The 26,089-nt window shown below is 39.2% G+C and overlaps 1 protein-coding gene across 3 annotated transcripts in view; it reads left to right on the forward strand.

Moving 5' to 3' along the window:
* The window catches only part of LOC124612818 (uncharacterized protein F13E9.13, mitochondrial), a 50,646-nt gene that overhangs the window by 22,775 nt on the left and 1,782 nt on the right, over positions 1-26,089 (forward strand). For all 3 annotated transcript variants that reach the window (XR_006979572.1, XM_047141238.1, XM_047141239.1), the window contains exons 4-6: positions 732-931; positions 18,763-18,890; positions 22,211-22,331. Coding sequence is in view for 2 of the 3 variants with exons in the window: in XM_047141238.1 (XP_046997194.1) it covers positions 732-931; positions 18,763-18,890; positions 22,211-22,331 (449 nt within the window). In the remaining variant the exon portion in view is untranslated. The remainder of the gene's footprint in view (positions 1-731; positions 932-18,762; positions 18,891-22,210; positions 22,332-26,089) is intronic.

A 26,089-nucleotide genomic window follows, 5' to 3' on the forward strand; every position in this document is an offset into this window, starting at 1 on the left:
CTGTATCACTTTCAGTTACATCTATGTTCCCTACATCAATTTCCATAGTAAGGGCTCTGTGATCACAAATGTAGTTATCTAAGGTGTTTACATTTACTTTCTCTTTTCCTACATTTATGAGAACATGATCATACACAATTTCAATCACCAACTTTCTCCTCCAAATGCGAAAATGTTTTGTTGATGCTGACCTACATAGGGGGAAATGATCATCACAATAAAATAAGGGAAATCAGAGCTCACACGGAAAGATATAGGGATTTGTTTTTTCTGTGCACTGTTTGAGATTGAAGTAATATAGAATTATCGTGAAGGTGGTTTGATGAACCCTTTGCCAGGCACTCAAGTGTGATTTGCAGTGTTTCCACATAGATGTAGATGAAGTTAGAGAATATGAGAATCTTGTGCGTGGTTTATGAAGGCAGATAAACATCGTGGTTTGTATAAAACGACATCAGTAGGGACAGCTGCATCATTCTGTATAACAGGTAAAGCATTAGATATTGTGTATTTTTTTACCATTTTTTATGAGCAAATTAAGGAGATTAAGGAGCTTATGTCTTTCTGATTCTTAAATTTTCGGTGCTGTAAATTTCTTTTTATCCTGCAGTAAATGATTTGATTGTAAGATTAATTTGCTATTAATAAATCATTTCTCTCTCTTTCTTTCTCTCTCTCTTTTAAATACTTTAATGCAGTAAAAAATAACATTAGAGTTTCTCTTGTGTCAGGTACTGGCTGGAGGAAACAAAGAAGCCATAGCCATCAGCCTTGCTGCTGGGTTACAATTCATCCGAGCTGAAGGATTTGTCTTCAGCCATATAGCTGATGAAGGGTTTACAGATGCCAGTGCTGGCACACTGCTCAGATACCGCAAAAAGCTTTCAGCAGATCAAGTTTTGATATTTGCAGACGTGAAGAAGAAGCACAGGTATTTTTGCATTTTTCATAAATGATAGGTTGCTTCTGGATGGGAGCATACCAGAGAAATCGTTGTAACAAGAAGGGGCTAAGTTTTCCAAAAAGTAAGTTTCCTACACTTCCACTGAATGGCAGGATATGCGTTATGCAAGAAGGAAACGTGTGTGACAGATTCAGGATATGTTTATTGTAAGCGAGAGTTGTCTGTCTCGATCACATACCAATGTCGCAGCTGAAAACGGGGAATACATTTTTTTTCTGCCGTCAGTTGTTGTGGTAGGTTGTCATAAAACAGTTGAACACAGAGAAAATAACACTGAAATGCATTGCCTGCCATGTGTAGTGCATCTGGAAAATTTTATGAGCTTGTAGGCTTTAGTTTGTTGGTGTAGGTAATTTTTGGAAAGTTCATGATGTATAGCGCAGTTTCTGTAATTCCTAATAAATACAACCTTATGGAGCGCAAGTAAAACAGTCTAGATCGGATGTAAGTTGTATATGTATTAATATATGCAACTTACATGTGATCTAGACTGTTATTGAAATAATTTTAATACAATTTTATGTATTGTTGTTCTCCTAAGGACAATGTTTGAAAAAAATATTTTATATGTGTGATAAGAATTATGCAGTCAGAGGCTTACAACATGGAGTTCACTGTTGTTGTAGTAGTGGTAATGGGATGAATAATTGTACCACCTGGAAATTTACCAGGGATAGTAAAGTTCTTTGCTGAGAGAGTACGGGTTGTTTCAAAATGACAGAATTTCTCAAGACTACTACAAGAATGAAGATATAAACTTGGTGTGGAATCACAAATCCTCGCGAAATAAAAAAATCACGTGCTCTGAGATCTTGTGACTCTGGGGGCCAGTGGTGCAATGCGAAATTCACATGTCCCTTATGGCTGATCCACCATGAGATCACTATTATTAAGAAGTGCCCTTACAAGCAGTTGTCAGTATGGTAGTGCTCTGTCTTGTTGAAAAATGACATTTTTAGCATGTTCTTGCAATTGTGGAAAAACCAAATCGCCAACATATCCAGGTACATTATTCCTGTAAATGCGTTTTCCACAAAGAATTGACCTTAAATCTTTTACTCTGGAAATGGCACAAAACACATGAAGCTTTGGGGGGTCTCTCTCATGCTTGATTATGATATGTGATGCTGTGTTAATACACTGCGACAGTTCACTTTTCCATTTAAATGGAGTGTAGTGTGGCGATTCCTCCCAGTATATCAATGAGATGGCTCAACTGATTTTATCTTAAGAGGCAGCATGGGTTAGCAGACAATAAAATAAGTTATCTTTACATTGCTGCAACATGGAAGGAACCCACACTGATGATGCTCATTTAACTTTGTGTGTGTGTCATATGGCACAATTTACTGAATTTATTACCTGTAGCTGCCCATTATATTTAGCTTTCTTTCAAAGTATGGACTATAACAAGCCTTACAGTAGGCTGGCAAGTGTCATTGTTATGAAGCAGAGACTGATCCGATCCACACAATTTTCATAATAAAATGTTATGTATTACAAGGGAAGTGATTTGATAAAATATCTCATGGAGGTTCTTAATTTGGAAAGTTAATGAATGAACACTGATAGTGCTCGGTCATTGACCTCCGAACAATCCATCTTCATCTTTTCTATCTGGCTGCTGTAAAATGTTAAGAATAAAATTCAAATTAGGCATGTAATAAGGGGACAGGAAGGTTGTTCTCATTAAGTAATGAACTCGAAAAAGTATAGCGTAATAGGTAATTATTTTGGCAGAAACGTTACAAGATCACCTAACTTACATTTGCTCAGCATGAGATCCCCAACAAGGAAAGATAACATGGCAGCAAAATCAGAATTGAACGTACTCCTGTCTTTCATTTCACCTATGTTTCATTCACAACTTATACTTTGTGGAAGTTTCAATGTATTCACATGGTTAGAAAGATGTTCTTTGACGAGTAATGTCTTTCATCACAGCCTTTTTTAATGAACAAATTAGCTTTCTCCTAACATGTATTATTTCAACTTCAGTTAAATGAGGCAAAACTTTACATAGAACATACAAGAAATTTGTCATCTTATGTATTCATACCCAGAAAGAATTCAAAGACTGTACAAATTGTTGTTTCTCACCACCATGAAGAATTTATAGTAATTAATTAAACCCTGTATGGTTTGAGACGTGAATGTCCCCGCAATACAGGTCGGACACACACCTGAATACCAGTTCAACTATTAGCTGGCATGATGAGTAGACTTTTGTGCACTGTGTACAAACTGTTGAATGCACTCTGTCTTGAATGATCTCATAGGGGTGACTTTTGGACTTACCTTAACATAAACAACCAGTGTCTTGAAATACAGTACTTTAAACTGCCGTTTTCTCAGTGAAAATCACAGTGCACAGTTGTAACTGAATTCTCCTGTTGAAATGGGGAACACAATATACTTTCATTCCCTGTATTGTTGCCTTCTTAACTTGACTTATATTGGCATTGAACGAATGAGTGAGTGAGCGAGCGAGCAAGATTGCTGCATCGTGGAAACCCTTCCAGCAGCCACATGGATTGGCAACTTACAAGTGGCACCATTGTAAATTTTTAGTTTTAATGTGCAAGTTGAAACTGAACGCCATGTTTCTATGTTAACTCATGTAGAAGATACCACCTTGTGAACTGGGTGTTCTTTTTATTGCCCTGTGGACACTTGAAGAGAGATGAGGACCAGTCATTATTTATCATCAGAAGGTGCAACTCCCTCTACAGCCTCAGATCAGAAAAGAAAGGTAACAACTGAACGCCAAACTTTTGAAATTTGACAATCCTTCTTCAGGGCAGAAAAGAGGAAATAGTTGGAAAGAGTCATTAACCTCCAATTGCAATTCTAGGAGATCCACATTTTCTTAAACAGAGTTGAGAGAAAAGGTCATCGGAGAGAGCCAGAGGTCAAAGATAGTGTGTCAGTTTTTGTATTCCTGCCAAGCACTGATGCTAATGTGGACTTGGTGGCTGGCAAAGATATTGTAAGCTTGTCAGCAACTGCAGGTAGTACCCATTCCACCCAGTAGGACCACAGCAAGTCAGCGAAATGGACAGAGTCAGTCCCATTAAATACATGAGCACCACACTGTTCACGCCAGATTACTGCCATTTATGAACTTTAATATTTTCTTCCTTAGCTGTCTTCCAATAATAACTCTACTTGTGTATTTAGATTTTGCATAGAATGTTATTTGATTGTTTATGTTAGCTCAAGGCAATTTGACATTCTCACATTTTCTTTGAAAATTTGAGATCTGGGGTTGGTTGCAGTTCTGCTGTCATTCACTACAGGGCACAAAAGGCTCCCCCAGGTGTCATTTGACAGTGCTGATGTGTCTGAGGAGACTTGTGATACATATTTACATGGTTTCTGTAATTACTCACAGTTTTTAATATTGTGCATCTTAACGCTAAGTGTGTGCTGTTGTGGTCGTTATTATCTGAAATGGTCCAGAAGCTACAGCCACTCCCTGACCCCAGTAGTGCCGAAAGTGATGGTATTTGTGATTTGTTGATCCAGCACTGTAGTCGGTAAACTCATGTTGTGGTAGCTCAATTGCACTTTAACCAGTATGCTAAAAAGGTCAGTCAGTCATACACATCACGGGTTAGCAGCTGCCAGGGGCTTAGTCGCAATGTACTTATGTTTGCAATGAGTGTAAGGTTTCTTAGAGACTAGCTCATCAGAGATGCTGTTATTCATATAACTACTTACTGTGAATTTCAGTCCAAGGCTTTGACCTCTCCAGATCCAGACCTCCACAACACTGCCCACATTGCACAATCATTTGAAGTAGCATAATCAGTGCAGCAAGCATACAGTGATAATGTAGAAATATAAGAAAAAAATGCTATCATCATACTGCACCCACCCAGTGGGGGAGTGCGGGTGGAGGGGGGGTGGGGGGAGGGGACATTCAGTTGGATATTGTGGTCCTTCTTGGAGGTGATGGTCTGCTTTTTATGTAACACTTTTAAATGAGCCTCCACCAGCTTGAACAGTCCCCTAGTGACATGCAGGGTCCATGGATTCATGAAATTGTCTCCATATCAGTACACATCCATCTGCTTGATATAATTTGAAATGAGACTTGTCTGACAAGGCAATATGTTTCCAGTCATCAACAGTCCAATTTCAGTGTTTACAGGTCCAGGCAAGGCATAAAGCTTTGTGTCAGGCAGTCATCAAGCGTGCACGAGTAGGCCTTTGGCTCCGAAAGCCCATATTGATGATGATTCGCTTAATGGTTTGCACGCTAACACTTGTTGATGGCCCAGCATTGAAATCTGCAGCAATCAGGGGAAGAGTTGCACTTCTGTCACATTGAACGATTCTCTTCAGTCTTCATTGGTCCTGTTCTTGCATGATCTTTTTCCAGATGCAGCAATGTCAGAGATTTGAAGTTTTACCAGATTCCTGACATTCATGGTACACTGGTGAAATGGTCATACGGGAAAATCTCCATGTCATTGCAATGCGCCAACTGTAACACCACATTCAAACTCACTTAAATCTTGATAATGTCATTGTAGCAGCAGTAACTGATCTGACAACTGCACCAGACACTTGTTGTTTTATATAGGTGTTGCTGAATGTAGGACCGTATTTTGCCTGTTTGCATATCTCTGTATTTGAATACGCATGGCTATTCCAATTTCTTTGGCTCTTCAGTGTATATGGAGCCTACTGAACATAAACCTGACTAAAGACGAGGTGATGAACACATGTGATTGCATCTGACATCATGTTTGCTAGTTATTTTATTTGTTATACCAAAGAATAAGTTGGTCAATACTATTATGCTTCTACAACTATGATGTATATAATTGCAAAAATCCTTTTTCGTAGCCTAGATCATCATGGGCCCTGCACATTTAACTTTTTAATGAATACACATACAGCAGATGTCCATATTTGTGCAAAACTGTGAGCTATCAGCACACATTCTTTCCTGGCTGCAATACCTGGAGGCTTGACCGATGAATACTTTGTACCAATCCTTTTGACATAGTCAAATAACCTAGTGACCCACAGCCTCGAAATTTCAAGTTCAAAAAATTTTCACTCAGCTTTTACTCAAAATTGAATTTTAATGACTTTTAACACTTTTAACACCCCTTTTACAGACTGGGAATTCAACAGTGCACTGGACAATGCAATGATAACTGCCCTGGTCTAGGCACCATATGCAACCAAATACTTCATCAGCTTAGTGACTATTGCAAGAAAACTATCTTGATGGTGTTTCACAAGATTTGTTATGAAAGAGGTTTTTCCACCCAAATGGACAGATACTGGAATCCTGTGAAAACCTCTCTTTGAAATATAGACAGCTCAGACCTATTAGTTCAATGGTAAACCTGTGCAGCCTCCTGGAATAGATGGTCAATGACAAACTTTTTTTGTGTCTGGAAACAAGAAATTTGCTTTCAACATTTTAAAGTGGATGTCAAAGGTGCACATCCACAATTGACTATCTTTATGACTAGGGTCCACCATCAGAGAGACCTTTGTGCTTTGATGAAGTCTGGTAGTGATTTTTCTCAATTAAAAAATGGTTAATGACGTAACGTGGTGGCACAGTATCTTAGTTCCATTACGTGGGTGGGGCTTCTAAGGCACTCTATCAAGATTAATCAAAAACGTCTTATTCCATCATTATTTTCTAGTTAGAGTTGCTATGGCCATTTGTAATCAACATGTACAGTAAAACGAGGTTCCACAGGGCACAGTTTCGAGTGCTACTCTCTTTGCAGTTGCCATAAACTGCATTGCCACTGTTGCAGAACACAGTATATCTTCGGCCTTTTATGATAACTTCTGTTTGTGCTATAGTTCTATGTTGTTACATTCCGCAGACATCATCTTCAAATGGCTATGCAGGTGACATGGTGAAAGGGCCCAAAATCATGGGTATAATTTTTCACTTACAAAATCCTGGGTTTTGCAAAAATCGATCCACCCACCACACTATGAATAATAACTGTGTAGTTAATGGCTGGAAGTTGTGAGTGTTCTGCTGTCTTGATGCCCACTTTTACATTCAGCTGGCAGAAATCCCTCTTTTTCCAGAAGTTCTTTCTGAAAATTCCTTTTTACAAAGAAGAACTATTCAGTTGTTCGGGAAGATTATCTGGTTTTATTTGTCATATTACAAACGGACTTGAATTCACAACTCAAGTTACAATTTGTTAGTAATACAGGCATGACAGAACTGTTCCAAGGCTATTGACGGTATCTTCCTTTACTTAATTCAACACTCTTAGTTCAGCATTGACCATCGTCATGGACCTTTGTCACAGAGGTGCTCCATGGTGCGACGAATGGCACTGTAGAGTCTGTGGCTACTTGCGATAATACAGTTTAATTATAAGGCATTCTTTCGCTGCCACATGATGCTTCAGGAGCACCGCTAACAAAAAATCCAAAACAATGAATCCAGAATAGGTTCAAGACTCCGATTAACATCGATAACATAACTTAAACTTGACTGCCTACCAACTAGCCATGATTTCTCAATTATATGAGCTTTTATGGGGCAGGTGTTTTATGAATTCCCGAATTATTAATTCGTGTCTTTGAACCCTCACTAAGTTTTATGACTTCAACTTTTTAGGACTCCGTTTGATCACAAATTGACATGGTTACCTCACATAAAATTGCTAAAGACAGACAGACTGTATGGGGGAAATTAAACATCCTATAATTCATTGGAAACATTTTTTTTCAGGAGGAGTAAAATTTTACCAGTTGTTTGTTAACTTGATAACAATATGAATGTGTTGCTTATGGGGCATCAGCTCCTTCTGTTTTAGACCTATTAGGCCCTGTGCAACGTGAGTGAGTCCATCTTGGGATTGGAGCTTTACACATAAGCCCTATTAAATGTCCTCCTGTTGAAGCAGATGTTACACCTTTAAAGATATGCCACCAACAACTATTAAATAATTATGTGGGTAAAATTTATTTTAGGTCATAACATCCCTGTTATATGACACTTTTCCAAAAACCCAACATCTATCTTCTTATGAATCATTTGAAAACAGGGTGAACAGCAGTGGTTGGTCTAAAAGACATGCAATGGGAACTGTTCTTTGCCCCCATGATAACTTGCCTTCCAGTGTATGCCGCAGATGAGAGCTCCATCTTTAGCCTTTTCCTCATCCTGTAATATGAATTAATTTCCACTGTGGCATCAGAGATCAATATTCATTGTTGTAGGTTGTATTTGGTCCTCTATGACTACACAACCTTCAGTCGAATATATATTGATGGTGCCAAGGTTGACTAAAAAACTGGATAAGCATTTATTGACAAATATGTTTATGTACAACCCTCCTCTCCCACTGTGTACAGTATCTACAAGGCAATATTAGTAGCAATACACAGATTTTCACCCACATTCAACCCCAAACTGCCAGAAATATTACCCTGTGCAGTGAGTCTTCAGTAATTTGAAGACAACTGCAAATTACACAGACTCATCCTTGGTTCTCTGCTATTCATGAACTTTTATATGATCTCCACAAGACAGGAACCTACTTGGTATTCCTCTGAATGCTCCACACTGGTTCAGACATGAATCTCAAATCTTACCTCCCTACACCTGAAATCTGTGTTAATTATCCTTATCACTCATAATAAATTGAATAATTTTTTCTTTATGTCATATCCTAGCACTGATTCAGAGGGGTGAATGATAAGTAGTCACAGGATACATCTTCCACCTCAGCTCTTGTTCCAGAGGAGCCTTAAGGTCTCACACTTTGCTACGCTGCTTTATCTTCATATGCACATATTCTACATCTTTTTTCATTGATCCTCTCAGTTCATTATTCTCTGCAAGTTATTTCTTGTAACACTGTCTGAGCTCTTGACACTACTAAACAGATGTTACTCACTTGACTCTTCTGCCCTGACAAGCTTCTTCGCCACCTAGCAGTCTACCCTAGTGAATGGCAGCATCTCAGTAGTACAGCTACAATGGGTTTGGGTACTGCATGCTGTTGATCTCCTGTGCCTGGCTCAGTGGGCTCAAAGAGTGTGCACCAGCCAGTATTGTTGATTAGGTTCCTGTATCTGGTGCCACACTCTGAGCTGCACACCTCGAGCTGCGCACCCTGATGGATGCAGGGTGTCATCATTCAAAACAGAGAGCATAAAATGCCCAAAATTGCTGCTGGTCTGAACCACATAATCTGCCACAGGAATCACTTTGAGCCATGACACCGTGCAGAGCAGACACCCAGGACAACTGAGAGACAGCACCCATCCAGCCGCCAGCCACGATTGTTGCTCAGTGTACCAGCTGGCATAGGCCACTCCATCTGTGCCTGCCTTGTGTTGATGTAAGGTCCATCCTCACTATTGTTCTCTAGTACAGTGCTGAGGAAAGGTCTCCCACAAGCATCTATAGCCTCTCATGGAAGTGGACTCCTGTCCTTTTGACAACAGTCAACCGTGAGTCCACACCAACAGAATGAAGCACCTAGACACATCCAGAGGGCAGATGTGCAGAGCAGTAGGCTTGACACCGTTCGTCCTGTCATGTCACCTCACTCCCCTCCGCCTCCCCCACCTCCCATGATGCCTATGCAGGGGTAGTGGAACAGACCAATCAGGTGACATTACCAGCTGAGACAGTGATACCACTAAGGGTTCATCAGCCAGCATATATATTATAAGTTTGTTGAATTATGCTGGTAGCATCTGTTTTGCCGCGGGGATCACAACATGCACATGAAATAAACAGAGATAGTTCCATGAAATGCCATACCCAGCACCATGTAGGTCAAGCCAAATAACTGCCATTTATGGTTATGTCTCAATTATCTGCTGATAACACTGATTTCATATTAGGATTTCTTATTAGATATTAATGGACTAGAATTTATGATATAGTAATTAAAAAAATAAATAAAATTTCTAACGAACACTCAAGGAGAAAATAAGAGAAGCGTAGACTAATGTAGATTGAGTCCAGGAGGTTGGTTAAATGAGAGGGTATGTTGGAGGGCACATACTTATCTGGAGAGGTCAGGAATATTGGTGCTGGGTGAGAGGATCCAAATGGTTTATGCAGTACAGCAGGCACTTGAGTCTCTTAAATCCAGCTGTACAGCATGCACTTTAACTGCATATTGGATGCTCACATTGGGAACCATTTGTCTGTTCGTGCCAGTAAGATGGGGGTATTTACACATGAGCTGTTAAATGACTTAATTGCCTTTGCATGTGGCTCTGACTTTAATGTATGTTTTGCTAGTAGTGGGTTGGAGTAGGTGGTAGTGGATGAGTGCATGGAACAAGTTTTACAATGAGATCCATTTCAGAAGCAGGGAGCTTGGCATACAGATGGTGGTCTGAGAATGTCATAGAGTTGGACAAAGATATTATGAAGGTTAGGAGGGTAAATGTAAGCAACCCTAGAAGTGTTGGAAGGATATTACAGAACAATGATCTCAATTCAGGGCCTGCATGATATTAGGTAACAAGGGGGCAGAGGTCACATGGCTTTGTTGTTGATGTTGGTAGTTGTTGGATGACAATTAGCAGAGAAGATATCAGGTGAAAAGGAGCTGGAGATATATTTATGTGTTCTGAAAGTGGTAGATGTATGTTATTTGCTAGGTATTTTTTAATGTCAAAAGCCAAAAATGGCTCAACCATGTCCTTTGAATGGGCAGTGAATGACCAAAACAAGAGACTGATAGGAAAAAAAGATGTTTGTAAAGACCACAGGGAGAAATGGATTTCTGAACTGAAACAGGACAAAAGCATAACCCATGACATAGATGATGATGGTAGTATCTCTTATGAAGAGTGTAAGTGGGCACTGGGGAGATAGGTTTCAAGTGCAGTGGAGCTATATGCATGTGTCAATGTAAAGAGCAGATGTCTTATCGGTAACAGGGAAGGTTTTAGGGGCTGGGAATGGGTTTGAAGGGGCAAAAAAAAAAAACTTTGTGTAGAAGGGGAGGCACTGCATGAGAGGTCAGAGATGCCAATGTGTTAGAGCTTTTGCAGTTTACTGCAATCACTGCATGATTTGTATCACAAAGTTACCATCAGTTACTTCAGTTTCCCAATGAATGATTCATCCTGGCTTCAGTTTCCTGATGATTTGAGTTCAACTTCTCTAACATTTGGAGAAACAATTGCCAAAATTCTTTCTATTGCCATCAGGGTTGATGTGGAATACGATGAAGGCACCATGGACACTACTGAGTTTACAAAATGACCAAATGTGTGCATTCATGGGGACTTCGGAGCATGTCACAGAGTGACAGGGGTATTAAGGAGTTCTACTGAGTCAGCTCTGAGATCTTATGAGGAGTTTAGGGTATTGACAATTTTATGCAGCTTGGTTGGGATACAGAAAATGAGGTCATGATGAACATTTTTGTGCGTCAATGTGTATGAGTTTAGATGCTGCTCCTCTGCCACACATTTCCTACCTGTGCTCAAGTACCACTACTGTGGAACATTTGTCATCTGGAATGATGATAATAGAGAAGTTTATTTTCATGTCACAAATGACACAAAAGTCAGATATAGTTAGGTTAAAGGTTTCAGAGATGCTTCTCTGGAATGACTGTGATGCAGTGCTGAACTGAAGAATCTCTGGAATACCTGCAGAGGATAGTTTTGGGGAGTAGGGTGAGGATTCGTAGGGTTGGAACAGTACCCAGCAGGGTTAAAGATCACTTAGCTGCTTGTGGTTTGGTACAGTGTAAGCAAGAGACATTTGCAGGGTAAATGGAAGAAGATTTTAAATTGGGGTAGAATGGTTAAATTTATAAGTGGGGCTGAATGTCAGACATTTTGTTAGAATTAAAGTCTTCAGAGCTGAGAGAGAATCTGGCAATTTTATGACCAAACTGTGGCTGGGACTGTGAGGTGTTTGGTTATGACTGTACTTCTGGTAATATGTGTGTATGTGTGTGTGTGTGTGTGTGAAATGTGCTGAGATTGGGAAGTTAAGGAAAGAGGCTAGGATGAGTTTGTTAGACAGGAGTGGAGACTGCGAGTGGTATGCAGAACACTGGCTAGGAAGAGAGTACTAGAGGGACACTGCTTTTGAGATGTATGTTGTTGTTGTGGTCTTCAGTCCTGAGACTGGTTTGATGGAGCTCCCCATGCTACTCTATCCTGTGCAAGCTTCATCATCTCCCAGTACCTACTGCAGCCCACATCCTTCTGAATCTGCTTAGTGTATTCATCTCTTGGTCTCCCTCTACGATTTTTACCCTCCACGCTGCCCTCCAATACTAAATTGGTGATCCCTCGATGTCTCAGAACATGTCCTACCAACCGATCCCTTCTTCTAGTCAAGTTGTGCCACAAGCTCCTCTTCTCCCCAATTCTATTCAATACCTCCTCATTAGTTATGTGATCTACCCACCTAATCTTCAGCATTCTTCTGTAGCAGCACATTTTGAAAGCTTCTATTCTGTTCTTGTCTAAACTATTTATCATCCATGTTTCACTTCCATACGTGGCTACACTCCATACAAATACTTTCAGAAACGACTTCCTGACATTTAAATCTATACATGATGTTAACATATTTTTCTTCTTCAGAAACGCTTTCCTTGCCATTGCCATTCTACATTTTATATCCTCTCTACTTCGACCATCATCAGTTATTTTGCTCCCCAAATAGCAAAACTCCTTTACTACTTTAAGTGTGTCATTTCCTAATCTAATTCCCTCCGCATCACCCGACTTAATTTGATTACATCCCATTATCCTCATTTTGCTTTTGTTGATGTTCATCTTATATCCGCCTTTCAAGACACTGTCCATTCCCTTCAGCTGCTCTTCCAGGTCCTTTGCTGTCTCTGACAGAATTACAATGTCATCGGCGAACCTCAAAGTTTTTATTTCTTCTCCATGGATTTCAATACCTACTCCGAACTTTTCTTTTGTTTCCTTTATTGCTTGCTCAATATACAGATTGAATAACATCAGTGATAGGCTACAGCACTGTCTCACTCCCTTCCCAACCACTGCTTCCCTTTCATACCCCTCGACTCTTATAACTACCATCTCCTTTCTGTACAAATTGTAAATAGCCTTTCGCTCCCTGTGTTTTATCCCTGCCACCTTCAGAATTTGAAAGAGAGTATTCCAATCAACATTGTCAAAAGCTTTCTCTAAGTCTACAAATGCTAGAAATGTAGGTTTGCCTTTCCTTAATCTTTCTTCTAAGATAAGTCGTAGGGTCAGTATTGCCTCACGTGTTCCAACATTTCTACGGAATCCAAACTGATCTTCCCCAAGGTCGGCTTCTATCAGTTTTTCCATTCGTCTGTAAAGAATTCGCATTAGTATTTTGCAACTGTGACTTATTAAACTGATAGTTCGGTAATTTTCACATCTGTCAACACCTGCTTTCTTTGGGATTGGAATTATCATATTCTTCTTGAAGTCTGAGGGTATTTCGCCTGTCTCATACATCTTGCTCACCAGATGGTAAAGTTTTGTCAGGACTGGCTCTCCCAAGGCCGTCAGCAGTTCTAATGGAATATGGAATGTTGTCTACTCTCGGGGCCTTGTTCCGACTTAGGTCTTTCAGTGCTCTGTCAAACTCTTCACGCAGTATCGTATCTCCCATTTCATCTTCATCTACATCCTCTTCCATTTCCATAATATTGTCCTCAAGTGCATCGCCCTTGTATAGACTCTCTATATACTCCTTCCACCTTTCTGCTTTCCCTTCTTTGCTTAGAACTGGGTTTCCCTCAACGCTCTTGATATTCATGCAAGTGGTTCTCCTTTCTCCAAAGGTCTCTTTAATTTTCCTGTAGGCAGTATCTATCTTACCCCTAGTGAGATAAGCCTCTACATTCTTACATTTGTCATCTAGCCCTCCGTGCTTAGCCGTTTTGCACTTCCTGTCGATATCTTTTTGAGATATTTATGTTTACTTTGTCCTGCTTCATTTACTGCATTTTTATATTTTCTACTTTCATCAATTAAATTCAATATTTCTTCTGTTACCCAAGGGTTTCTACTAGCCCTCGTCTTCTTACCTATTTGATCCTCTGCTGCCTTCACTATTTCATCCCTCAAAGCCACCCATTCTTCTTCTACTGTATTTCTTTCCCCCATTCCTGTCAATTGTTCCCTTATGCTCTCCCTGAAACTCTGTACAATCTCTGGTTCTTTGAGTTTATCCAGGTCCCATCTCCTTAAATTCCCACCTTTTTGCGGTTTTTTCAGTTTTAATCTACAGTTCATAACCAACAGATTGTGGTCAGAGTCTACATCTGCCCCTGGAAATGTATTACAATTTAAAACCTGGTCCCTAAATCTCTATCTTACCATTATATAATCTATCTGATACCTTTTAGTATCTCCAGGGTTCTTTTATGTCTACAACCTTCTTTCATGATTCTTGAACCAAGTGTTAGCTATGATTAAGTTATGCTCTGCGCAAAATTCTACCAGGCGGCTTCCTCTTTCATTTCTTAGCCCCAATCCATATTCACCTACTATGTTTCCTTCTCTCCCTTTTCCTACTCTCGAATTCCAGTCACCCATGACTATTAAATTTTCTTCTCCCTTCACCACCTGAATAATTTCTTTTATCTCCTGATACATTTCATCAATTTCATCATCATCTGCAGAACTAGGTGACATATAAACTTGTACGACTGTAGTAGACGTGGGCTTCATGTCTATCTTGGCCACAATAATGCGTTCACTATGCTTACCCATACTCCTATTTTTTTTATTCATTATTAAACCTACTCCTGCATTACCCCTATTTCATTTTGTATTTATAACCCTGTATTCACCTGACCAAAAGTCTTGTTCCTCCTGCCACCGAACTTCACTAATTCCCACTGTATCTAACTTTAACCTATCAATTTCCCTTTTTAAATTTTCTATCCTACCTGGCTGATTAAGGGATCTGACATTCCATGCTCTGATCCGCAGAACGCCAGTATTCTTTCTCCTGATAACGACAACCTCTTGAGTAGTCCCCAACCGGAGATCCAAATGGGGGACTGTTTTACCTCTGGAATATTTTACCCAAGAGGACGCCATCATCATTTAATCATACAGTAAAGCTGCATGCCCTTGGGAAAAATTACGGGTGTAGTTTCCCCTTGCTTTCAGCTGTTCGCAGTACCAGAACAGCAAGGCCATTTTGGTTAGTGTTACAAAGCTAGATCATTCAATCATCCAGACTGTTGCCCCTGCAACTACTGAAAAGGCTGCTGCCCCTCTTCAGGAACCACACGTTTGTCTGGCCTCTCAACAGATACCCCTCTGTTGTGGTTGCACCTACGGTACGGCCATCTGTATCGTTGAGGCACGCAAGCCTCCCCACCAACGGCAAGGTCCATGGTTCACAGGGGGGATGTATGATGATCAGGGTGGATATCCTCTTGTTGTGTCAAGTGCTCAAGTGTTTTCCAGCTGGGTTCAAGAAGGAGACTACAAAAAATAATACTTTGTGTGTGTGTGTGTGTGTGTGTGTGTGTGTGTGTGTGTGTGTGTGTGTGTGTGTGTGCAGCTGAAATGGAAAGACAATATATGGAAATTTTTTTATATCAACAGAGGTGATTTTGAAATTTTTATACCAATGTCGTCATCACCCAACAGGACATCAGCTTTGAACAGTTGTTTTTACAGAGGATGATTGTTCTGCAGCCATATTGAAACACCTGCAGTGCAGGTGCAACTTTATGTATGTTTGCAGTGAGCAGAATACAAGACAAATTTAGAAAACACATTCACATTTATCCACAAATGTTTTAAATATAAAGCTAATATCATTGATATAGTGTGAATACTGTACAGTAATAGTGAAATTTACAACCTCATGTGCTAACAATGGAAATATGTTACCTTACAGTAACGTCACAGTCTATGACAAAGCCATGAAATACTATAGGGCAAAAAATGCAACCTTTTGGCAGCTGCAGTCATTCTACCACTCTAATTGGCTTACCTAACCTACAATAATGGAAGAGTGGTGTGATAAAACCTGAGAGCAGTGGGAACTCCAGATTGGAATACCAACAATATATGGAAAATATAGATGGCCACTCACCGTAAAGATAGCATGATGAGTTGCAGACAGGCAAACAAAAAGACTCTTACACATTAGCTTTGAGCCAAAGCCTTCATCAGGGAAGGAAACACACACACACACACACACACACACACACACACACACACACACACACACAGAGATATATATGTATTGCCGCCGTTCATACCTCACCTGTCTTTCAACAACATCTTTGCCTCTTTACTTCCGCCTCGACTGACATCTCTGCCCAAACTCTTTGCCTTTACAAATGTCTGCTTGTGTCTGTGTATGTGCGGATGGATATGTTAGTGTGTGTGAGTGTATACCCGTCCTTTTTTCCCCCTAAGGTAAGTCTTTCCGCTCCCGGGATTGGAATGACTCCTTACCCTCTCCCTTAAAACCCACATCCTTTTGTCTTTCCCTCTCCTTCCCTCTTTCCTGACGAAGCAACCGTTGGTTGCGAAAGCTAGAATTTTGTGTGTATGTTTGTGTTTGTTTGTGTGTCTATCAACCTGCCAGCACTTTTGTTTGGTAAGTCTCATAATCTTTGTTTTTAGATATATATATATATATTCATTCACACAAGCATGCACATTTCATGCACACATGGTTGCCATTTCCAGCAGCTTGGACCAGTGCACCCCACGTACACATGACCACCATGTCCAGTAGATTGGACTGGCGTGTCAGTTTGAGCTGCTGAAGATGGGGGTCATGGGTGTGTGAGATGTGCTTGCTTGTGTGAATGTGTGTGTGTTTCCTTTTCTGATAAAGGCTTTGGCTCAAAGCTAATGTATAAGTGTCTTTTTGTTGTGCCTGTCAGTAACTCAACATGTCATCTTTACGGTGAGTAGAATTATATCTTTTCTGTATATTTTGATATTTTTGATTTTCTTACTTCTATATTTCCCAGCCACTAAATGGGGTGGTGATTTTTCAGGCCTGAATACGAAAATGTAATTAAACTAATATCCCAGCTCCTGCTAATTTCAACATATAATAATAAAACCTGAGTGCAACATAACTATCGAGACATAATAAGATTAGTGAAAAGATGAAACAAGTTTCATATTATTTCCAATTATAAACAACATCAGAAGATCCCAACAACAGATTTATTTGAAAAATGATAATAAATAATAATGACTGATAATATGCTTTGTACAGGGCACAATACTGAAACTTTCTCATTTGAAATGCACACCACACAGTGGCTGTTATTCATTGTTGTGTGGCGTTGAAAGCATTCAAAAGGGTGGGACCTAACATTTTTTTGAAGGTTAGTTTAGTTGTGATTATGCAGTGGGTGAGAGAGGGCTGTGTGTTTGCCATGGTGACTTACTTTTGAAATGGCCATTCGATCAACGCAACCCAGCGTGCATTCATGGAATGGTTTAATATCATGCCTGCTGGCTGTGTTCCTTATTGAAACTCGATTATTATGTGGGTGGACATGTTTATGAGTACTGGTAGTGTATAGAAAAGTGAGTAGACATGTATATGGATACTGGTAGTGTGTATAAAAAGAAAACAGGATCTTCGAGAACCACGAGGGCACCAGAAAACTTTGAAAAAATAAGGCTGACAATTTTGAATTCCTCCACACAATCTGCACACAAACTTGCAGCTGCTCTTGCAGTTTCGGATCACACAGTGAGATGAATTCTTCACGAAAACTTGAAATTTCATCCATACAAACTGGCAGTGGTGTGCACATTTAATCCACACAATTTTGTTTCATGAAAAAATGCATGCGAAGCCTTGATTGAAAACCTGCCTCATGACACCGTTGTGTTCTTCAGCAATGAGGCACATTTGCATTTGTCTGGATGTGTGAATAAGCAAAACGTGATATTGCAGTGGCACGAATCTCCTGAGAACTTCACAAGCAGTCCCTACAATACAGAACATGTGACTGTTTGGTGTGCATTATCAGAAATTGGCATTACTGGCCCACAGTTTTTAAAGAGAATGATAGGGCAGTTACAGTCCCTTCTAAATGTTATGTCCAGATGATTGAGTGTTTTTTTTTCTTCTCAAATTTGAAGAAATGGTTCAAACAAGACAGCTCCATGGCTCACACGGCATGAACATCAGTGACACTCGTGCATGAACACTTCCCCAACTGTTTCATCTCTTTGAGGAGCAATCTTCAGTGGCCAGCATGGTTGCCAGATTTACCCTCCCTGTAACGTTTTCTTATGGGGCTATCTTAAATCTTTGGTGTATAACAGTCGCTCACAGACCCTGGGTGAGATGCATAATATTCATGCTGCTATTGGCAACATAGACAGAGACATGCTGGACAAGTGGACCAAAACTCCTGATTTTGACTCTCCAACTTCATTGAGCAGAATGGAGGCCACTTTAAATGTACCTTTATGTAGAGAAAAGAGAATTAAATTAATATCACCAATACTTCCTGTTTCACAAAATCAGGAAGTTTCCACGTCGCAGTCCATATTATTTATCTGTAAGTGTAATGTAGTTTCAGTTGATTTTGTATGGTATGTTGGAAATTTTCAGATAGTGTAATATAGCAGCTTTTTCACCCTGGGCCAAGTAATATATAAGAAACACAGCTGTGCATGGCTTTAGTTTGGTGATAATTATTTTATTTTACTAACAACTATGTTTTTTGATGTTAGAACAATTATATGAATTATGACAGTGCATTTTACTTCTGTTTACACAAGTAAAAGTGTAAATTCTTATTAAAGTACATCTTTTACTGCAGTGCTCATGCAATAACAGCAGATATAAGTCTTGATGAGACTATTAAAGCAGCAGAATTTTTCATGTCTGATGGTATCATCATAACAGGTTCTGCTACTGGAGAACCAGTTGATGATGATCACTTTAAAGGTAAGTTAAGTTTTCCTTTTTCCAACAAGTTATTTTTAAAGAATAAAATAAGTATGTATATGAAATTATAAAAGAGCTGAATGTTGCTTTCAAATACCTGAATGACGAAGGTGCTTTGTAGTTTGCTTTGAGTAGTGAAGAAAACTGTTCCATTAACTTGTTGTGACTGCATTGGCTTTCATGAACATTTGTTCAGTCACATTTTGACTCGGTAGAGTAGATTTTCTGGGAACATTTCTCACTGTCATCACTACATATAAATTTGTATGGAATTTGCGGCAGTCTGCAGAAGTTTCCATGTGAAAACTGATTGCTCAAAATATATTTGGTAAGTTAGTTTTACCCACTATGCTAGAGAGATAAATACCTTTCACATCAATAAATCAAACAGTTCAGTGTGTCATGTGACCATAATGTTTTCAGAACTTTTACTGCCTGTCTGGGTAACAGGTATACATAGGACAGACTGAACATGATCTTCACATATAAATCAAAACCACAAGCATGGGGCAAGATTGTTACGTATGGGACTTAAAATCAGTGAGTCAAGGGTATACTGTAAATATTGACTCAGCTAAATCCACTGCTGCCAGCTTCAACTGCTAGGGTGGCTATCAAATGGAAGGAATGTTAAGAGTTAAGTCTATTGTATGCAGGACAGGGATTAGTGATCATGGCTCTATTAAAGTAACAATGGTCACCAAAGGAAAAACATTAAAAAAAAAGGTCAGAAGAGAATTGCTCTTTGGTAGGAGTGATAGACAGTCTCTAGGGTCCCACTTAAAACATGAACAAAGAACAATTAGTTCAAATCTATCAAATGCAGAACTGTAACTAAAGCTCAAACACATCATAAATTGCACTGTAAATAAATAAGCAACAAGTAAGGTGTGGAATGATAGCAGATACCCAACATGGCTTAATGATGTGGAAACAAAACTGCTACATCCCCTACAAAACAGTATACTACAGGGGAAATGAAAAAGAAAAATTAGTAGCATTAGTGAGAAGGGCTATCCATGCAAGCTACAACTATTTTCACTGTCATAACCTGTATCTTGTTCTGGACCTATGTAAAGCCTACGAAAGGGTCAAAACCTTCCATCACGTCTCTTGTGGATCAGTCTGGTGCTGAAATTGAAGGCGTGAGGTAAAGATGAAAAATTCAATACTGCATTTTAAAATGCATTCACATTTGAGGATCCTGAACAGATAGTTCACAGTGAGAATATATTAGGCCCAATGTCAACAAATAAACCCGATTTCTTTGAGGATGTCCAAAAAGCAATTTAAAAAAATGGTCATAACTTCTTTAGTAAAAGATGTAGGCTGTTGAAACTACACAAATTATTGTATGGTTTTTTCATGTGTAAGAACACTTTTTTTGAATTTTATTTGCAGATGAATAACAGTTCAAATCAGAAACAAAGTGGCGTCTTTGAGTTTCTTGCAAAGAAATGCTGAAGGCTGTCAGTTGCCCACTGAAGGCAGAATATGTACAGAGATGTTACCAATGATAAAAGCAATGTGCACAATTACACAAAGAAGTTTACACAAGGGGTAAGAGAAACAGTGCCTTGTGAAATCATGAAATAGAACTGCTGACTTAAACTGTCAACAAGTGGATGAGATTATGTGCACAGACAGTGGAACCATGCTTACAGAAAGTGTGGAAAGCTTGGGGGGTATCAGAAACTGTGTGCAAAGTGTGTACCTTGGCAGTTGACACCTGATCTGAGGAGTGATATGATGAAAGCCTGTTCTGATTTGATTGAAGCATTTGAAGACAATAGGGCACACATTGTACCAATGTAATGACATGACTGTAATCTTTGTGCTCCAAAAACAAAGAATCAGTTGAGAGAACCACTAGGCCTAATAAGTTAAGAGAATACAGTTGGCACAGCTAGTCACGGAGACTGTTCCTCGGGGAGACAAGAGTGTCATACGCCTTGAGTTTCTAAAATTCAGCTGTGTCCTTTCCGGCATATCGACAAGCGACAGCACAGAGGTGAAGAATGCGAGAGCAGAGGAGGCTGTGAGATGACATCAGCCAATAGCCTGCTGACTAGGATGGCTCCAAAACAGGAGCGACCCCTATCTGAAGAGAATATAACCACTGCTCCTGCAATCCTTGGCCGGACAATAGAAGATGCACACTAGTGGAGCAGTTATTAGAGATTCATATCCATTGCTTACATGGACACTGTATATAGTGAAGAACACCGACTTATTTGCATGTCGCTCATCGCTTGTGACAACTCGTTGTAAATCCAAAGTTAAGTATTGTCAGTCTTCTTTATTGCAATAAAAACTATTAATGCGATTTGCTTGAATTGCTGTATAGCTATCCAAGAAGGCAGCGCCCTTTAGGTATCCTGTAAGAGTCGAGTGGGCAGGACCCTACATTGGTGACAAGGATGGGATCAATAAGAATATAATATCAAGAATGCAGTTCTTGCATTAGGAAGGGTATAAAGCTGGGATGTATTCTTTCGCCTCTACTGTTCTAATTTTGGTGTTAAAGTTATCATTAATTTCATTTCCTCTACCCATTACTTTAGTCTTTCTTCGGTTTATTCTCAATCTACTCATTCCATTACACAGGTCCTGAATTTCTTTATTTTTATTGATGTCAGCCATGTCATTGCTAATGACAACAGTCTCACTTATGAACCTTTCTTTCACTTTTGTCATTGCTTCTTCGATATATAAATAGGACAGTAAGAGACAATAGAAGAAATGTGGGGTCCTGCCCACTCGTCTCTTACAGATAGCTATACAACATCCTTAACGTCAGGTGGTACCTTGAGACAGAAGCGATTTTGAGGAAGAGATTGCATAAGATTTTGAAAGTGATCTCAATTCATTTAGGCACTGAATAATTACATAACTGTTTGAAAGAGAATGTTTGGGTGATCGTTGGTTCCCTGCACAGCTGAGATCAGGTGCTCTCTGACACGTACCTGTTTGTCATTAATTATACCAGTCTTTGGGGAAACTAATTAATGATTCACACTAGGTGACAGTGGTGGTGAATAAGTGGATACAACAGTCCACAGCTGATATTTTCAACGAAATTGTTTCAAAGTGATGAAAGAATTTCATTTTTAATTGTTAATATGTTGAGCAGCAATTTTGTGTAGGGTTACTCCAACCATATGTGCAAACTCAACTATGTAAAACAGTTAACAAAGAAATTATGGCCACTTTTAAATTCCTTTGTATACCAGTAACAGAATTCAAACAGATTAAGAACATTACTTAAAATGGAGCAGTGTCTACATAGCACAGAAATATATTTGAATTTTACATTTCAGCTGCAAAGCAGTCGGCAAAAGGCCCAGTGTTAATTGGCTCTGGAGTAACAGATGAAAATGTTAAGAAATATATGAACTCTGATGGATTGATTGTTGGTTCACATTTCAAGAAAGACGGAAGGTAAGTTGCAAATTTTATGCCTCCATTGTAATACAAATGTTTTTCTAGTTACAGTGACAACTCACATATAATTACACCCTTACTCCCTATTTTATAACTTCTTAAAGGATGAGGATGAGTGTCTGCATGTCCCAAAGTGTAATCATATCACTATCAAACAGAGAATGTTTTGTCTTCACTGTTATCATTTTTATGGTTTCTCTCTCAAAAGTGATTACCATACAATGAAGCCCAACAATATTCACGTACTGGACTCATTTTTTGTAATGCAGCCATATTCCGCCAAATTTGTTAAAACAAGCAGCTGCTCTGGACCAGTACAGAAATTCTGAGTGAAGATTCAAATTCTTCCTTTCACTTAATTTATTGGCATAGTAAAGTACACAAAAAGGTACATGCTGCAGAAAATGTTTTGCTTGTAAGACACCCTTGTAATCATTTCATGGTCTTAAGGTAAGTACCTTGAGGGATCAGCTGTTTGTTGGGATTTTTACAGGTAGAAATAAGAATTTTTATGCAACTTTAAATGACAGCATTTTAAACTTTTAACTTTTTTATTGCTCTATTGTAATTTTGGCTTTGTGCCATTGTTAGACATCTAAAAACATAATAATACAACACAGCAAGAGAAACATAATAGGATAACAGTAGTATATATAACCAGTTTACAGTCCATTAACATTCACACATTTACAGGTTTTGGTGTCAATTACCACACAGAAACAGGTTAAAAATAACAATGTCCCTGGAAGGCTTTGTCACCCTTGATGGTCTGTAAATAAATCAATAGCTGCCTAAGTCAGCTATAGTGCTGTGCATTCAAACTGTTTAAAAGCACAAAATGTCATTGCAGCGAGAATACTTTCAATAGAGTTGATAGCTGTAATCAATGACACATGTAACATGGTGTATAAACTTGTATCATTCGCATGCAGGTAAAAATGCAGCTGTGGCTATACAATGCCTGTCGATGTGGACAGAAAAAACAACATGGAACATATATACATTTAAGAATTACTAGTCAACAGCACATTATGTCATGATATTTCACCTTAGCGGACTAAAACTGCTTTTGTCAAGAAGTAAGAGATCAGGCTGCTCTTTGGAGCCATTATAAATCCCAACTTCCTCCAGAACATTCATTAATCTGCCTTCCTCCTTCCTCTGCAGCATCTTCTAAGATTTCTCTGTGATGCTGATATTGATGACTGTAATTTTGCAGATGTGCACTAAATGAGGATTCACAACTCCTGTAAATAGTTTGTTTTGTGGTTTGTGTGCACAAATGACAAAATGGGGAAAACAGCTTTTTCAGATTATCTAAGCTGCCCTACCACATTCAGATTTCTGACATTACACACTCCAACTCATAGAACGTTACACTTTCATTGGAACTACACGTGACAAAGCGCTTTACAAATTAATATGACACTTCTAATTAGAAGAAGAAATACGCCGGGAAAATTTCAAAAGTCACACAATATGACACTGTTGATTCTACCCAATGTATGTTGACAAAAAGTCTTAGCCTGTGTTGTGCCCCCAAGCCACCTTGTTCATAAATAATAATAATTAAAAAAAATGGCATTTTTACTCATGCATTGTTGATCTAGTGCAATAATAACTAAACATCTAAAATTGTATTTTCTTGTCTGTAATAATTCTTAACACTGTATGTGTTGATGGTTGCAGTTACAATCACATGACAGTATAGAGGTTTGTGACAGGAGGGGAATGGGGAGGTGATAGATTGATAGTGTTAGATTACCAACTGTCAACCAATCATTCTAAACCATCAAATACCCAGGGTATCCAATCGGAGTGATATAAGGTGGAATGGCCAAATGAATCATACCATTGCAATATACAGGGTGAATTCAATTAAGTTAAACTTTCAAGACGATGTAGAAATAACACCACTGCTCAGAATGATGTCAAATTGCGACGGAATATTATTGGAGAAGGGGGAAAATGTATGGCAGAAGGAAAAAATAGCGCGAAAATTGATCAATAGATGGCGCTATATATGTCAGAATACATAAATGAAAACAAGCTGGGTACACGGCTTTTCCTCTTTTTGCATCTCCGACATTTGCCATGACTGTCTCAATGCTCTGCTTGTAAAGCTGTATTACAAGTATTACAAGTACGATGACTGTGCACATGTCGCTCTGCAGAAGTTCCAGACACTGAAGGGTTTGAAAAAAGGTGTTGGTCCGATGACTGCTGTGGGTCTGGAGAAAATGATTTGGGAATTCGAAAAGACGGGTTCTTTCAGCGCGCAAGGGAAACGAACTGATTCAATGTCAGTGGAAGCAGTGGCCACAGCAATGCAGGAGGAGAATGGCGGTGTGCAAACATTTAGTGCATGGAGAATTGCCCGAACATTGGACATACATGCGAGCAGGTTGCATGAAATCCTACAAAACACGCTTCTTTGCTGTCCATTGAAAATTACACATGCGCATGAGTTGCTTCCTGTTAAGCTGCCAGCAAGAGAGACCTTTGCTTTAGAATTTCTTGCTTGCATGGAACTGGACAATGATTGGCCATGGAAGATTTAATGGACAGACGAAGCCCACTTCCATCTGACAAGATTTGTCAATACACAGAATTGTCGAATATGATTAATGGAAATTCCACACGCAAATCAACCAGTACCACTTCATCCTGAAAAGGTCACTGCGTGGTGTGGTTTACGACATCATTTATCATAGGGCCATATTTTTTCGACAAGACAGGTGCTTCTGGTCCTGTTATCTGTACCGTCACTGGTAAGCTACGAGTGACTTTTGTGCAACCACATTATTCCAACCCTCCAAGAGCTTGGATGTGTGAGTGGGATTGTTTTTATACAAGATGGCACACCTCTGCACATTGCAATTCCAGTTAAGCAGCTGCTGAAGCTGCCATTTTGGAAATGATAGAATCATCAGCTGCCATTTCCGTACAGTCGTGCCATCCAGATCACCTGATCTTAATCTGTGTGGGGCTATCTGACAATGTTGTGTCCAGTGTTCAGATTGAAAATACAGCTGCACTGAAGGCACACATTGTGCAATGCATTCTGAATGTGGCCCCAGAAACACTTCGATCAGTTGTGGAATATGCTGTTTCTCGATTTCAACTTGTTGCAGAAAACCGGTAGACAGCATATTGAACATGTTTTGTGCCAGTCACACGGAAATTAATAATCCAATTTGATATTGATTGGTGCTTTTCAAGCGGTTTTTGGCCTCGAGACAGTTAAGAACCGATATGATTGTTGCTTTTTATGTGGTTTTTGGTCTCAAGCCAATTAAAAACCGATTTTTCCCATCCAATGTGATATGACCTTGCCGTGGTGGATGGGCTTACATAACTAACAGTATCACACCTGTACACCCATGCACACTGAGTAGTACAGTTAGTTTATACCTTAGGCATTGTTGTACGAGTCATTTGTAGTCAACCACTATTAAATTATTATGTTTACAGCGCCCTCTATTGCTACTTTTTGTAACTATTTTTTTTTTTTCTGCCATAAGTTTTCCTCCTCCTCTGATAATCTTGTTGCAATTTGACATCATTCTGACCAGTGGTGTTATTTCTACATCAGTTTGAAAGTTTAACTTTCATTATAATCACCCCGTATATTGCCGAGTCTGGGATCTTTACAAACTTGGGAGTAATTTAGAATAGCAAGCATAACAAGAATGCTAAACGATCTCCAGTGGGAGATGCTACAGGATATGAATCTTGAGCCCCAGAAATACTGT

Source organism: Schistocerca americana, chromosome 4 (assembly GCF_021461395.2).
Source record: "Schistocerca americana isolate TAMUIC-IGC-003095 chromosome 4, iqSchAmer2.1, whole genome shotgun sequence".
Classification (NCBI taxonomy): Eukaryota; Metazoa; Arthropoda; class Insecta; order Orthoptera; family Acrididae; genus Schistocerca; species Schistocerca americana.